We start from the raw sequence: 16,374 nt of genomic DNA, 5'->3' as shown, positions 1-16,374 counted from the left end.
TACCGTGTGCACACCATTTCCCAAAACCCTGGAGGCAGAGTAGAGTGTGTACATGACCCTAGTTTCTCCATTTTGGAACTGATGTTGAGCCTTTTCAGCCTTTCAGCCACCACAGGAACCTGGTCCAATGAACCGGCCTTCTCCGTTATCTCCCCGCTTCCTCTCTCACCTCCTCTTTCACCCTGCCTCTATTCTCCGTAGTGTCCCTTTGCTCAAATTCCCAACTTCGGTCAATGTGTCCTCTCACTGATGCGTCTCTCTCTCCCCCCCCTTCTCTTCCCACGCAGTGCAACTTTTTCAAACGGACCCGCTACTACCGAATCATGCCCAAGTACCACGCCATCCGGATCCGGCAGGAGGAGCGCTACCAGCCGGCCGGCGGCTTCCTGGCACCGAGGCACAAGAAGCAGTGGGTCACAAGCTGGCAGGAGACGGGGAGTTACTACTGATGCTTGCCTCCCTCTCCCCCACCTTCCACCACCACCACCCCACCCTCGCCAGCTGCTTTGCTCTCTTCTGGACTTCGCATTGGACCAACTACAAAACTGCTATTGAAAGTCTAAGTTACGTGACTCAGGTCGGTGACCACGACCCAAGAGCTTTCTCCGGACGCAGCAATCTTCGGGAGGGGATGTTCCCTGCTAGGTGCTGCTGCTGGGATGAAGGGTGGAGAAGCTTTTTCAGTCTTTGTGAGGCAGCCTGGTGGGGCCCGAGGCAAAAAATGGACGGTTCTCACCTTTGTACAACAGGCTGCATTCCAGTCACGCAAAAGCTGGAGGCTTGTGTGCCCATGAGCCCTCCTAACTTTCCATCCCAGTTCAAGGACATCTGCCAGCCAGGAAGGGGGCTGAGCAGAGCTGGGGGAGGCTGTGTCCCGGTGAAAGTATTGAGGGTCTGCATTTGACCCCCTTGGCTTGAATCCCTTTACCCTGACCCCCTGAAATACAAAGCTCAAAGGGGCAGCTTTTTCACTTACACCAGTTATTTATTTTCCCCACCCACAACAACAACAACCACCACTACCACCAGGGTCCTGGAGACTGCATTTCTGTGAGGTATGGCAATCATCTTAGCTTCATTCTGGACAGATCTACCCAAGTCGGCTGTGTTGAAGTTGTTGTGGCTTCTCAGATGCCATTGTTGTTTCACCCAAGGGTGGCTGCTTCTTGCATTTATACTCCAGAAGGCACAGAGCAATTTCCGAATGGCTCTTAGGCAGTCTCCCATCAGAGGTGTACCTAGGGGCTGGTGAAAGCAGCCCCCGCCAGGAATGTAGGCCCAGGGTCCCCCCGCAAAAACCACCTACGAGACTAGACGCGTGTGTGACGCACTGCCACTGTTGCGGTGAGATCGGACGCAGGAGAAAATCCCCATGCTTCTTGCACTGTAGAACAAAGGCTTACGGTTATTATTATTTTTGCCCTTCCTCCTCGCCTTGCCCTCACTCCAGACGCTTTTGAGTACTTGGGTTGTGTAGTAATTTCTAATGTGGCAATTGCTTTAAAGTGATTTCCTTTTTTCTCGCGGGGCGAGCGGATACGCCTACACAGCTCCTTGTCGAGGGCGGAAGGGGTCCCAGGTACGCTTCTGCCTCCCGTCCCGGCAGCTTACAGAGTCATGCCAGTTTAGTGGTGAGACTGTCTCATAGAATCGTAGAATTGGAAGGGACCCTGGGGGTCATCTAGTCCAACCCCCTCCAGTGCAGGAATCTTTTGCCCAGTGTGGGGCCTTGAGATTGAGAGTCCCGTGCTCTACCAACTGTTCTCTGGGCAGCCAGAAGGTTCCTCTCATGCAAACTTTGGGAACATAGGAAGCTGCCTTGTATTGAGTCAGATCCTCAGTCTATCTAGGTCTGCATTGTCTACACTGACTGGCAGCAGCTGTCTTTCTCAGCTGCACTTGGAGGTGAGGGTTGAACCAGGCACCTTCTGCAGACACTTGTGCAAAACCTCTTGTGCATGGACAACTGCATGTGCCATGGTGTGAGTTAGCTTGGCTATTGCAGATGCGTACAAGCAAGCTTTCATGTACTTTTCGCCGGTAGCATTATCTTTGATGTTTACACTTTCTTTCCCCCCCTTTGGTTCTTTTTTTTTTTAATCGCTGAGAAACCAGGGATTCCGACATCCTTCCTTTGAGGCCTTGCTACAGATGACACCCATCTATCTTAATTCTCTTCCCTCCGACACCCCCCCCCCCAGGGCCTTGTTATAGACATTACACTGAACACAAGCCATCTCGGCACATGTACAAGTGTTTGTGTGAAAGACCGGACACAACTTGTTGATTTGTACAGCTCAGCTGTTGCACGCATAAACTGCAGGGGGGTGCCAACTTGAATACAATATTGTGGGCACCCAGGTAAACCCCGCCCTGCATAATTGATCATATGATGCAGTGCGCACACCTCATTTGAATGGGGATGCCAATCAACTTGGCGGGGGCCAGAACCCCTCAAACATTTTATTGTGGGGACCGAAGCCCCTAGGAGTTGGCTCCAATGATAGACTTACACTTACTGAATGTGAGTAACTACAAACGTACAAATCAGCTACTTATGTACACAGATTGTACACTTGTTGGATGTAATGTGGGAACGACCCTAGACTAAGCATAATTTGGAGAGAAGCTTGAACGGCCTTCAGTCACCGTGCTATGGCTTCAGCCGTCTCCTTCCCCAACCCCATATTGCTATACCGTAAAAACACTGGATGTATTGTCACTGGAGCTCTGACTATGCCAAAAACTACTGATCCTTTTTTAGCCACTGTGTCGTTTCTTGTATCTCCTCCACGATTCTTCAGAGAGAGAGAGAAAGCGGTTTTTACTACTCACTGTGGTCCAGCTTCTTAAGGAGCGCAAAGGAGACTTCTGAGCTTGAAATGCGGGGAGCGGGCAGAAATATTATAACGATTCCTTTCAAAACCCCTTTCTGCTCATTCTGTCGGAAAAGATGTGAAAGCCACTTTCTGCACTTTGGGGAATGCCAGGGAATGCCCGGGCTCTATGCAGGGCCGGCTTGGTGTCTGAGGAGGCCCTGGGCAATGTAGTCTGTGGTGGGTTCTCTCCGCGATCTGCGAGCCCCAGTTGGCTTACCTCTGGAGCAGGGATTATTCTCAAGCCAGCAGACCAGATCCTGGGTTCCCCCACTCCCGCCAGCCCACTCAGACAGGTGGGCGAGGCCGCTTGCCTGCCACTCACCTGATATCACCATGGCATCGGGGGACCTGCTTTTCCTTCGTAGCATGGCTTGCGTTCGAGCCGCACTGCCGAGGAAAACCCAAACAGGGCTTGACATCACAGCTGATCAGCTGGTTTCAAGCCATGCTTCCCGCAGGGATCTGCTGTGTTGTGGAGTCGCACCTAGCTTGGTCAGTCGCACCTAGCAAGCCTTGCAGCAAAGCTGTTCCCAGTGCATTTTAACTCAGCACCTGTCAGCTGATCGGTGCCGGCAGCAACCACCCCTTACCAAGGAGCAACTGGGAGCACACTTCAATGCACCTCTGTTACAACCTCAGGGGTGCGGCTGGTGGGCATGTTTTGGAGGCCAAATTGGGACCCGTGCTGGACCTAGTTAGGCCCAGGAAGTTGCCCACCCCTGGTTTACTTCCGGGCGACTGCGCTACAAGTAATATGGGGAGCTGGGTCTACCCACCAACTGAATTCCTCACAGTGCCTCATAGGAACACAATGCCATGAATATTATGGGAAGTGTAAATGGAAACTAGACCTGCTTTGAACACCTGGGCGGGTTTTCTTTTTCTTTAATGAAGAGTTCCAGAGGAAATGTCATTAATGGGCCCTTCTGAGGCACTAGCTGTCCCAGGATGCTGATTGTCTTGGCTAGGCATAGGCAAACCTTGGCTCTCCGGATGTTTTGGAACTCCCATGATCCCTAGCTAACAGGGCCAGTGGTCAGGGATCATGGGAGTTGTAGTTCCAAAACATCTGGAGAGCCAAGGTTGCCTATGCCTGGTCTTGGCCAAAACAATTGGCCCTGGAAGGTGTGTTAGTGTAATAATGATGTCTCTCTCTCTCAAAACTGACCAGCTGCAGCCAGTTCATGGGGATGGGGCGTTTGTGAGTGCCAAGAGTGGGCAGGCTTAAAGCTCCTGTTTCAGACATTATTCAGCGCTTAGGGGAGGGGGAGGATGGGATGGTAGGGACAAGTCTGCATTTCAGTGGAATACAGCAAGGCAGAACGAGACTTGCTCCCCGCTTCTCCCCCATTGCCCAGCCGCCATTTTGAATCTTGAGGAAAAGTTGGCCTCGTGTGTTCCACGTTCCACATAAGAAAGGGGTGGGGTTTGAGGGCAACTGCTTATGCGATTGGCCAGCACAGCCGCCCGTCTTCCCAAGAAGTAGGTGCTCGTGGCAGTTCAGTCTGCGATGGTTTCATTTCAAAACATCCCTTACCCATGTCTGACTCAGAGAACTTACTGTAGCTGGATTTGGGGTTCTTTATAAAAGCATGTTTCGCTTTTCAGGTTTCATATCTAAATATCCAGTGTGTTGACCTGTTCGTAAGACACAGTTCCTTACTGTTTTACAAGTGTGGTTGGCGCCAATGGACACTACTGATCTGGGCTGCAAAAAAAGGAGGGAGAAAATCTGAAATATTCCCTTCCACACATCACAGTTCAGGAAACTACGGTTGTGTTGAATATCAGAGAATGAGCACACCCCCTCTGCCCTCCCTCCTCATCTCCCAGCTGTATATTAAATTATTAAAAATGTACTTAACTATAGCTATGTGTATATAAATATATATATATATATTTGTTGCTCACTGGAATTTACCACTGTTTATGGTACTGGAGGTCTGGAATCATTGTGCCTTGGTTGTAAATAAGCTTGAGTGGCTATTTTATTTTATGAATAAAAAAATGACTCTGATTTGTAACTTGCGGCTTCAGGTTTTTGTTTTAATGAATGAGAATCCCCAAGCTCACTTCAGCAGCCTCTGATTTATGTTTGCGCATTCAAAGGAGGGCAGAGTCTGCTGAAAAAGTGTGGCTTTGCTGGCGATGGCTTGAGGTATTCCATGAACGCAGGATAACACCCCAGACCTGAGTTGGTCGCCTCTAAACAGGGGCTCCCAGTGAGAAAACAATTTGGACAAAGGGCTTAGCCAACCCATATAGCCCAGCCATCACACCCAGTTCGAATAGAATCATAGAGTTGGAAGAGACCACAAGGGCCATCCAGTCCAACCCCCTGCCAAGCAGGAAACACCATCAAAGCATTCTTGACATATGCCTGTCAAGCCTCTGCTTAAAGACCTCCAAAGAAGGAGACTCCACCACACTTCTTGGCAGCAAATTCCACTGTCGAACAGCTCTTACTGTCAGGAAGTTCTTCCTAATGTTTAGGTGGAATCTTTTTTCTTGTAGTTTGAATCCATTGCTCCGTGTCCGCTTCTCTGGAGCAGCAGAAAACAACCTTTCTCCCTCCTCTATATGACATCCTTTTATATATTTGAACATGGCTATCATATCACCCCTTAACCTTCTCTTCTCCAGGCTAAACATACCCAGCTCCCTAAGCCGTTCCTCATAAGGCATTGTTTCCAGGCCTTTGACCATTTTGGTTGCCCTCAGGGTAACCAATAGAACCAGGGTAAACAATCCTGACTCTCCCTGTACATCTGGGAAATGTAGCATGTAGGTTAAAAAAGGTAAAGGACCCCTGGAAGGTTAAGTCCAGTCAAAGGCGACTATAGGGTTGCGGCGCTCATCTCGCTTTCAGGCTGAGGGAGCCGGCATTTGTCCACAGACAGCTTTATGGGTCATGTGGCCAGCATGACTAAACCACTTCTGGCGCAATGGGACACTGACAGAAAACAGAATGCATGGAAACGCCGTTTACCTCCCGCCGGAGTACCACTGGCGTACTTTCAAACTGCTAGGTTGGCAGGAGCTGGGACAGAGCAACAGGAGCTCATCCTATCGTGAGGATTCGAACCACCAACCTTCCGATTGGCAAGCCCAAGAGGCTCAGTGGTTTAGACCACAGCGTCACCCACGTCCCTTTAGCACTTAAGCCTGCTTGTCTCTCACTTTAGATATCGGTGCGTAGTTTCTAAAAAGTCTGGTCAAGGGTCAAGAGTTCGATTCCTAAGAAGAGGATTATTCCACATTACAGTGGTACATCTACTTATGAATTTAATGCGATCCGAACCCACATTCGTAAGTCGAAAAAAATTGTAAGTCGAATCCCATAGGAATGCATTGGGAGAAAAAAATCGTAAGTCGAAGCAACCCTATCTAAAAATTCATAAGTAGAAAAAATCCTATCTAAACTGTATCCAAGATGGTGGACGGAGCTCCGTTCGTAAGTAGAAACATTTGTAAGTAGAGTTATTCGTAAGTAGAGGTACCACTGTATACAAAGGAGAGAAGTCCCCTGTTTTTGATGTTACATTAGGTTTTATATGTAATGGCCCAGCTATATGTGATTAAAGAATGCCAGAGACAGCCGTAAGCCAAAGGGTGTTGAAGTAATGTGGACTTATTGCACGAACAGAAGTTAGCACAATTTTTCTCATTCATTGTAGTCTTCCCATACACGCCGGGTTTCACAAATAGAATCGTAGAATCTTAGAGTTGGAAGGGTCCATGAGGATCATCTAGTCTAGGGGTCTCCAAACTAAGGCCCAGGGGCCGGATGTGGCCCAATTGCTTTCTAAATCCAGCCGGTGGAGGGTCCGGGAATCAGCATGTTTTTACATGAGTAGAATGTGTCCTTTTATTTAAAATGCATCTCTGGGTTATTTGTGGGGCATAGGAATTCGTTCATATTTTTCTTCAAAATATAGTCCGGGCCCCCCACAAGGTCTGAGGGACAGTGGACCGGCCCCCGGCTGAAAAAGTTTGCTGACCCCTGATCTAGTCCAGCCCCCTCCAGGAGACAGCTTGCAACACAGCAAGCCACCAGCCTCATGAGCAGAAATAAAGGGGACACTACTCAAATAGCAAAGGAGTTGGAACATGTGAGCTCTGACCAAAGGGAAGTGTAATTAATGAAAAATCACTTGACATCAGTGAATGGATAGTCTTGTGAGCCACAAAGCGCCATGGATTTATCAGAGGTGGGAAGAGGAAGAGCAGGAGAAAGTTTGGTAAACTAAGAGGAAAGAAGGAGCTCACACTCAGCCCAATCAGGTCTGTGTTTTTCTCAGAAGTAACTCTCGCTAAACCTTAACGATTAATCATTTATTTATTAATTATCAGTTTGTACGTAATATAGTATTCTATTCTGGAAGCTGCTTTTTGCTTTGGAGAAGCAGAACAGAAAAGCTACGAATGCACCCAGTCTTCCTAGTTTCTAGCTCACTTGGTTAGAGTATGGTGCTGATAACGCCAAGGTTGCAGGTTCAATCCCTGTATGGGGCAACAGCTGCATATTCCTGCATTGCAGTGGGTTGGATGAGACGGTCCTCAGGGTTCCTTCCAACTCTTCTATGATTCTATTATGGCAGCCTTCGCAAGTGCACTTACAAAGCTTTCGCTTATCAATAGCAAAGCTGGTATTTCTCTTGGGCAGGCGATCTGTGACCGAGACGGAGCTCTTGCCCGGCCTTAGCAAATAAGCTTTCAAAAATTACCAGTCTGCAAAATTATCTCGCCCAGGTGGGTTCCCAAACCGCGGTCCACAGCCCAGCAATGTTCCTCAAGTTACATTCAAGTGGTCCATAGAGTGTTGGCCAAGAACACTTACAATCTGAGTTCTTTGGAATTCAATTTGTAATTCCATAAAATGCAAACAATATAATCAGTGCTGGATTTACATACACTATAAGCTAAACAAGGTGCTATAGTTCAGGGCCCCACTCTCTTGCCCCCCCCCCCAAAAAAAATTTAAAGGAAGAAAAACCTGGATGTACATTTCCAAAATATAAGATAAAAAGCAAGTACTGTAAAATAAAACCTACATACAGCAACAGTGTTTTGTGTTGTGTAGGCTCCTAAATCATGGGCCCTGCCTACTAGCTTGCTCCCTAAAATATCACTGGTTTGCTCATTTCTATATATAGGGTGCCTACATTCTCTGCATGTGCAAATGGCTTGAGATACCTATGAGGTCCATAAATTACCATATAGCATATATTCAACACACAAAAAACAGCGACAATTTGTTGTTGACCATGAACAGCTGGACATATAAAGGGCCCCATTACCTTAGGGCCTCATCAAAGCCCAATCCAGCCCTGAATATAATAAATGTAAGAAGCGATGAAAATGCAATTACAAATCCGACGATTTCTAGAATCGTATATTACGACGACGGCAACAATAACAGACAGAGAAAGGAAGGGTTAAATGGGCGTGTCCCCCTTGCTTTTCCACGTGGTGCCGAGCACCTTCCCATTGGCCGGCCACGTCTTGTTTTTTTACGCCGCGGCCGCCCGTCGGAGTAGGTGGGCGGGCCCCCGCCTCGGATTGGCCGGGAGCGGGAGAGGGCGGGGCTGTGCCTTTCCGGGGTTGGCGGCTCCTCCAGCGCTGTTGCCAGTCGCTCGCCGAGCCGCCTGAGGGTACGGTGGTGGGTCGGATCTTGCAGGCGGAGGGCCGCTGAGTTGGCCTGCCGGGGCCTGGCTGGTGCCAGTGCAGCCGCCGCCGCCGCGATGCGCCTCCTTCGGTGTCTGCTGAAGGGCCATTCGTCGCTGGCCGGGGCGCCCAAGTACATCGAGCACTTCAGCAAGTTCTCGCCGTCGCCGCTTTCCATGAAGCAGTTCCTGGACTTCGGTGCGTGGACGGGCAGAGGGAGGCAGGCAGGCGGGGGAAAGAGGCGCATTGCCGGGCTTCTCGCAAGGCTGCTCTCCCGACAAGGCAGGCCACCAGCGGGGTCTCCCTGCTATCTCCAAAAAGTAACAAGTCAATCCGCTTTAAATCTATTTGCATCTGCTCTGTTGCTATTTAAACAACAGCGACAAACAAGAAGTTTTTTTTAATGGTAAACAAAACGGGTGGGAAGCTTTGGTTGCGTTCCTGCTTTGCTTCTGCTCCCTAGGTTTCTGTTTTTATTAATGGTGAATTAAAAGAGAGGGGGAGTTTTGGAGCACATTCCTGTTTTGCGAGTGCACTCAGAAGCAAGACCTGATTTGAGCGGGGTGGGGACTTGCGCGTAGAGTTGTAGCCACTGGTTGCTGCGTTGTTTTTCTTAGCTGCCTTGGGTGTTTTGTAGGGAGGGGAGTGGGATAATATGCATGACCTAGGGCAGTGTTTCCCAACCTTTTGCCTCCAGATGTTTTGGGACTACAACTCCCATCATCCCTAGCTAGCAAGACCAGTGGTCAGGAATGATGGGAATTGTAGTCCGAAAACAGCTGGAGGCACAAGGTTGGGAAACACTGATCTAGGGGAGCGAGAACCGGCTGCCCCCCCACCCTCCTGCGCCCAGCTAAACTGGATTAAAGACCCGCTTCTTTTGCCTCCCTAACCTTGTTAAGTCCATCCCCTGCGCTTGGGACTTCATCAAAGTTGAGTTATTCTGTTTCAGTTATTTTAAGTCCCTGGTACCTTAACAGGTTTGACAGGGTGGTGGTCTTGTGCATGTGTGCGTAGAAGCAAGTCCTGTGGAGTTGAGTGGAATTGGCTGCCAGGTCAGTTTGCTTACAGAATTGCGACCTGGTAGATCAGTTGTGGATCAGGCACACCCACCCACCCAACCAAACAGTTCAGTGTAACCAGGTGAATCATGAGATGACCTCTGCGTAAATATACCGTGACACTTTAATCTGGCTCTCGGAACAGCATTTCCTATTTATCTGTGGAGGAATGTCCCACAGCCTGAACAGGTGATCTTTCCTTTTGTTTGTTTGCGCATGTGTGTGTGAGAGAGAAGAGTGGGGGCATAGCTCACTTTGTGTGCAGAAGGTCTCGGGTTCAATGACATCTCCAGTAAAAAGATTATTTAAGTAGCTAAACATTCCTATGCACATGCAACTCCCCACCGCCACCCAATTTTCCTCAATTTTAGCCTGTTCTTTGCCTCCCATGCAGTCCAGTAAATCTCTTCCTCCACACCCATTTCCACAACTAGATACTTCAGGCTGATCTCTGTGCTTCCACAAGTCACAGAGTGCAGTTCCATAAGTAAATATGTCCTGTGTATCTCAGATAAATGTGGGAACCCCTAAAAGGGGTCTGCATCGTTCCAGTTTCTGCCCATAAACATTCTGTTTGGTATAGAATTCTTGTGCCTTTTCTTACTAATCCATTGCCATGGTTCTGAGAGATCAGGGATGTGCAGAAGGCTCTGCTTAAATGCGGGACCAGTTTTTCCTGGGAGCTAAATATGTATATATTTGAGCTAGGGAATTGTTGCATTAAGCCCCTTACTCAAAACAAACTGACATTTGGTTGAGCAGTTTTACCTGCAGGGGGCTAGCCTCTTTGCCATATATTTCCAATGCTGGTAAATGACCCAAATCTGAATGGTGACAGCGTCACCGTGTCCCTCTATCTACAAGGTTGCAAGCCAAACACCTGGACTAAATCTGGGCAGGTACAACTTTTAAAGTTATGTTCCCCACAGTGCCCCTTTTGCCAGGATTTGCTCGCTTGTCCACCTGGATTAACATCTCCCCAGACACACTGCTTTTTTGAAAGGACACCAGAGATGAATGGGAGGGAGGGGGCAGGATGGACAATATTTCAAAGTTCCCTGATGGCAGAAGTGATTCTTGTGAATTGCAAGGACCTTGCCTCATCGTTCTGGGTTTTATGCTGCTGAGTTGGGGGGGGGGAGTTTTGTGTGATGCCCTCTGAAGGATATGAAGGACAAGCGGTGCTGATTGGGGGATCCTCGGCGTCAAGACCTCCCCTAGCCCCACTTGCCGATTTTTCTCGCCGATTCCACCCCTCCCTCCGTTTTCCCTGCAGTGCTTCATTCCAAGCCTGCGAGGATGGTGTCTGACGCTCTTTTCAAAACAGTGGGGCTAAATAAAGAACTCTGCACTCTTTTCTCGGGCAGCAAAAAGAAACATGCACAATGGATTCCTTGTCTCCCTTTCCAGCAGTTGCTTGCACAGCTCAGCTTGCAGCTTAGTGCTTTGACCTGTGTGTAGGTTTCCTTCGGTGGAGAGTTTGGATGGAAGGGGTGGGGGGTGAAACCTCAAAGCAGCTTTGGATGTACGTGGCCCAGCTTGCCTTCTCCTACATCCTCTGCTGGCTTTTCTGTCTCCTCTGTTTGCTGAACAGCTCCCTGTTTCCCTGTCCTTGCCCAACGCTCTCACCTTGGGTTCTTTCCTCCTCTTTTTGACAGCATAAATTGCTTCCACACATCTGCTTCAGTAATAAACACATCATGTCTCTGCTGTCCGCAGACCTTCCTCCTGTTAGTAGAGGTACTGCCCTGTTTCCATACGGTTTGATTTATAGAATTCAGAGGTGGCAGGGCTTGGAAATAACACCAACCGACCCTGTATTTGTTTTAGGAAAGCTGGTTCCCCCCCCCTTGTGCTTCTAACGAATGCATTATAGTGGTTTCTGGTTGCTGTTTTTAAGCGCTCAGGAATTTTGTAAAATAAGCAGGGTTTTTTTTTTTTTAAAAAAAAACCACCTTGGATTTCAAGGTTAAGCTGTGCACCGAAAACAAATTCCAGCAGTAGCATGTGAGGGATTAAGGCCTGCTATGCTAATTCATTTGCCTGGGAGTAAGATCCTTTGAAAGGGACGCGGGTGGCACTGTGGTCTAAAAACCACTGAGCTTCTTGGGCTTGCCAATTGGAAGGTTGGCGGTTCGAATCCCCGCGACGGGGTGAGCTCCTGTTGCTCAGTCCCAGCTCCTGCCAACCTAGCAGTTTGAAAGCATACCAACACTAGATAAATAGGTACTGCTCCGGCGGGAAGGTAAACGGCGTTTCTGTGCGCTGCTCTGCTTTTGGTGTTCTGTTGTGGAAGCGTCTTAGTCATGCTAGCCACATGACCTGCAAAAACTGTCTGCGGACAAACGCTGGCTCCCTCGGCCAGTAAAGCAAGATGAGTGCTGCAACCCCAGAGTCGTCCGCGACTGGACTTAACTATCAAGGGTCCTTTACCTTTTAAGATCCTTTGAACTGAAGACTTACTTCTGAGTAGATGTGGTTAGGATTGTGCTGTTTTTCCTCCGTTCCTGCGCTTTCATCCACCCCAGGAAGTGGTTTTCTTGCCCATTGAGTAAGGGAACACAGAAAGCGTTGAAATCCAAGGTAATTCATAGCAGATGTTGAAAATGCACCCCAGGAATGGAGCAGTAGCAGCTGGGTGAATGGATTTGTCGGCAGCTGTGATGGCAAAGTATGTGGCTATACAAACTTTGGTGCCTGACTGCTTGAATCTACCATTTGGTTTCTAAATCTTGACCAGAAACTTGCCCCCCTTTTCTTTGCAGTTAGCTCTCTACAATCATGAGGTCTAGTAACTTTCTCTCAAGGAGCAGAACCCGATACTATTTCCGCAGCTAGCTTATTCCGTGTTCGCTATCTTACTCTAACATAGCAAAAGCAACAGAGAGCCCTTAAGACACCTTAAATACTAAGAGGGTAACCTGAGCTTTCCCTGATGAGAACCTTTGTCATCATAAGCATGGAGGGGACAGTGAAGGAAGATACAGTACATAATTTGTGTGTGCGCATGCATGCATGTTGCACTTGTAACACTGTAGGTACTTGGTAACATAGTTAATTGCAGGATCTGGATCAGGCATAGGCAAACTCGGCCCTCCAGATGTTTTGGGACTACAACTCCCATCATCCCTGACCACTGATCCTGTTAGCTAGGTATGATGGGAGTTGTAGTCCCAAAACATCTGTAGGGTCCGAGTTTGCTTATGCCTGATCTGGATCTTACAAGGCTAGAATTTTATAGATTACTAGCTGGCCCAGCCAGGCGTTGCTGTAACTCATCCCTGTGATTCCCCCCACCCTGTCCCCATCCATGACATACACCGCCCCCTCCTCCCCCCCCCAACCCCCACCCAGGCGAGTCCCCACTTCCACTCGGCCTAGCCTGTAAAGGCGAGCTGAGGTACAGTGGTGCCCCGCTTAACGAATGCCCTGCTTAACGAAATTTCTGCTTAACGAAAGGATTTTTCGAGCGGAGGTTGCCTCGCTAGACGAATTCGTTTTATGAAAAATTCATCTAGCAAATCGCGGTTTCCCATAGGAATGCATTGAAATTCAATTAATGCGTTCCTATGGGCAAAAAAAAAAAAATCAAATTTTTTTTATGCATTCCTATGGGATTCGCTAGACGAATTTTTCGTTATAAGAAAAGACCCGTGGAACGAATTAAATTTGTCTAGCGAGGCACCACTGTAATGTGGAGAGGGAAGGTTTTTCTATCTGCAGTACCAGTGTAGCCACCGCTAGAGGGCGAAGGTTTTGTAGCTGCAATACCAGTGTAGCCGCCGATAGAGGGCGATGTTTTGTAACCTGGTTCTTTTCCCAGCATGCTCGACAGGGTCCTCTGGCTGACTTTTTAGGTCCTAAAAATGGGGTTTTAGCTTGCGCAGGTGTGACATTTGTATACCCCATGTAACTAGGAACACTTGCATAGTGGCATGTGATGTTGCTCAAGCGGTTTCGGTGAAATGTGGAAACCAACAGACATGGCCAGTTTACATTTTTATATATATATAGATCCTCCGATTAGGGGGCCTCCGTTGGGGATCGCAGGCTGGCTTGCAATAACTTGCCAGAGTGTCACCTGGGATCCTGACCAGGGTTCAAATCCCCACTCAGCATAAAGCCTTGGGCTGCCTCTCAGACTAACCTACCTCACAGGGTTGTTGTGGGGGGGCTATTTGAGGAGGGATAGAACCCATACATAACACTTTGAGCTCCTGGAAGGGGGGGGGAAGGGATAGAAATGCAGCAGTCAAATAAATAAATGTTGGCTGGTGTAACCTTTTCCTTGGGGCGTGTGCCAGAACAGCTGATAGCAGGGCATGTTTTTTTTCTTTGCAGGATCCAGCAATGCCTGCGAGAAGACCTCATTCACTTTCCTGCGCCAAGAACTCCCTGTCCGGCTGGCCAACATCATGAAGGAAATCAACCTTCTCCCAGACCGGGTGCTGAGCACCCCTTCCGTTCAGCTGGTGCAGAGCTGGTGAGTCCCTTCTGTTTGTTTAGATGTTTATGGGCAGATAAAATCACAATATACACACACATACATATAAAACATACACAATAAAAGCAAGAATGAAAACAAACCAATAATACCGTGTTTCCCCCTTTTTAAGACACCGTCTTATTACTTTTTTTTCTCAAAAAACCACAGGGTGGCTTATTTTTGGTGGGATGTCTTACTGGTACCGGTATTTTTATTACGAGTCCGAGGGAAGGGAGGTGTGTGCGTCCCTGGTGCAGCCCTCTCTCCCCGGCCCTGGGATGTTCGCGAAGGGCTGCTCTCTCTCTCCTCCAAGGTGGGGACTCACTTAATAGCAATCTGCTACACTGGAGCTTCTTAAATCTAAACCAGTATAATGGAATCTATCTGTGTGATACAGTCCTAGCAGTAGCCTATACCTAAAGCAAGTAAGGATCTCTACCAGCCAGCTGCCCAAGACTGCAAGACTGTCTGAAGTTCCAACAACATAGCACTTTGCAGTGCTATCACTGATAGCAAAGAAGCTACCTGCTGAGCACAAAGAAGCCAGCTAAGCAGCAATTAAGATTGCTGACTTGGTTAATGGTAGCAATTGAGAAGCAATTGAGCCAGCGAGGTGAGGAAGCACGTGTTGTTAGGACCGGCAGTTTAACTTTTGTGTAAAGCAGCGTTTAGCAGCTCCTTTTAGCAGCTCGCAAACAGCGAAGGAAAAAGTCCTTAATAAATAAATAAAAGTCCCCAAGGCAAGGACTGCGATCCAGACTACTTACAAATCCTTAAAGGGGCAGCTCCACAGACAACCAAGCAGCATAAGGTAGAAAGAAAACTGCAGCAGGATTTTTAAAAGGCTGCTTTATGCCCGGTAAAAGCAATGAGACAACAATCAGACACGGGAGATTCCCGTTAAGAGGAAATCAACGTGCATTGAATGGAAGGGAATTTAGGGAAAGGTGGGGGGAAGCGAGAGGTGGGCTGTGTGTGTGTGTGTGTGTGTGTGTGTGTGTGTGAGAGAGAGAGAGAGAGAGAGAGAGAGAGAGAGAGAGAGAGAGAGAGAGAGAGACACGCAGGGGGGGGGAGAGAGACAGACGCGCGCACGGAGGTCTCTCCCTAAAAGGGAAAACAGCCTTTGCATTCTTCAATCGCCCCTCTTTTCTTCCTCGTGCCTTCATCTCCTCCCCACCCCACTTTTCTCCCCTTCACCAAGTAGAGCTTACACAGCTTGGCTAAAAAAATTATTTTTGGATCTTTTTATTTAAAAAAATGCTCTCAGAAACGGGGAAGGGAAATCACAAGGCTTCGGCAGCCAGCAGCTACGGCTGTTCGGTGCATTTTTACAAGCTTTTAAAGGAAATACGTGTCTGTGGAGCGACAGCAAAATGGGGAGAGATTTTTAAGGGGGGAGTTGGCTGGCAGGAGGGGGGTTATTGCTAGTGGGTGAAGGGTCTATCAGTATGTCTTATTTTCGGGGTATGGCTTGTATCGCGCAATTGCTTAGAAATCCTGCTATGGCTTATATAATGACTACGTCTTAAAAAAGGGGAAACACGGTATGCCCCCTCCCACAGCACATTTAAAAGTGCATCGGATGTCAAGTCACCCTGCTTGAAGAGGAACAATTGCTGCCTGGCGCCTAAAGGTGTATAATGAAGGTGCCAGCCAAAACTCCCTGGGAAGAGCATTCCATAGACGGGGAGCCACTGCAGAGAAGGCCCTGTTCTTGTGTTGCCACCCTCCAGTCCTCTCATGGAGGAGACACACGAAGAAGGGCCTCGGAGGATGATCAGCGGTTCCTTTATGATCCAGCCTGCCAAACCAAAGTGACTTTCCAGCCCTGGAGCGGATGTTCCTCAGCTGGATGGGTAGATCTTCTGGCTCGTTGTAAGGCAGTTTCACAGTGCCCGGCACCCTTCAGCAGTAGCCTGGGAGCTTCTCATTCACAGGGCTTTTTTACAGAGCCATTCTGCACAAGTCTAGTCAGAAATATAAACTGTCCCAAACTCCGTGTTCATCCTCTGAGGCCCTTCTTCGTGTGCCTCCTCTGCATAAGGTCTGGATCTGGCAACATGAGAAGGGCCTTCTCTGTGGTGGCTCCTCGTTTGTGGAATGCTCTCCCCAGGGAGGTTTGCCTGGCGCCTTCATTATATAGTTTTAACCTCCAGGCAAAAACGTTCCTCTTCAACCAGGCCTTTGGCTGATTAATACTCTACAGCCTTTTAAATATGTCTGGGCAAACTGAGGTTTTCTTGTTGTTGTTGTTTTGGTTTAATTATAATTTTCTTGTGTT

The 16,374-nt window shown here is 48.4% G+C and overlaps 2 protein-coding genes across 5 annotated transcripts in view; both read left to right on the top strand.

Moving 5' to 3' along the window:
• The window catches only part of ITGA3 (integrin subunit alpha 3), a 94,757-nt gene extending 89,854 nt beyond the window's left edge, over window positions 1–4,903 (top strand). The window contains exon 26 of the mRNA XM_060281422.2: window positions 288–4,903. The gene's annotated coding sequence lies outside the window, so the exon portion shown is untranslated. The remainder of the gene's footprint in view (window positions 1–287) is intronic.
• Window positions 4,904–8,502: 3,599 nt separating this feature from the next.
• Window positions 8,503–16,374, top strand: part of PDK2 (pyruvate dehydrogenase kinase 2) — a 31,053-nt gene continuing 23,181 nt past the window's right edge. For all 4 annotated transcript variants that reach the window (XM_088655678.1, XM_035134352.3, XM_060281421.2 and 1 more), the window contains exons 1-2: window positions 8,503–8,744; window positions 13,949–14,090. In XM_088655678.1, the coding sequence (XP_088511804.1) occupies window positions 8,624–8,744; window positions 13,949–14,090 (263 nt within the window). In that variant the 5' untranslated portion in view covers window positions 8,503–8,623. The remainder of the gene's footprint in view (window positions 8,745–13,948; window positions 14,091–16,374) is intronic.

This window comes from Zootoca vivipara, chromosome 12, assembly GCF_965207765.1.
Source record: "Zootoca vivipara chromosome 12, rZooViv2.hap1.1, whole genome shotgun sequence".
In the NCBI taxonomy this organism is placed as follows: Eukaryota; Metazoa; Chordata; class Lepidosauria; order Squamata; family Lacertidae; genus Zootoca; species Zootoca vivipara.
Note: the sequence above shows the minus strand (reverse complement) of the source record. Positions and strands in the feature narration are given on the sequence as shown.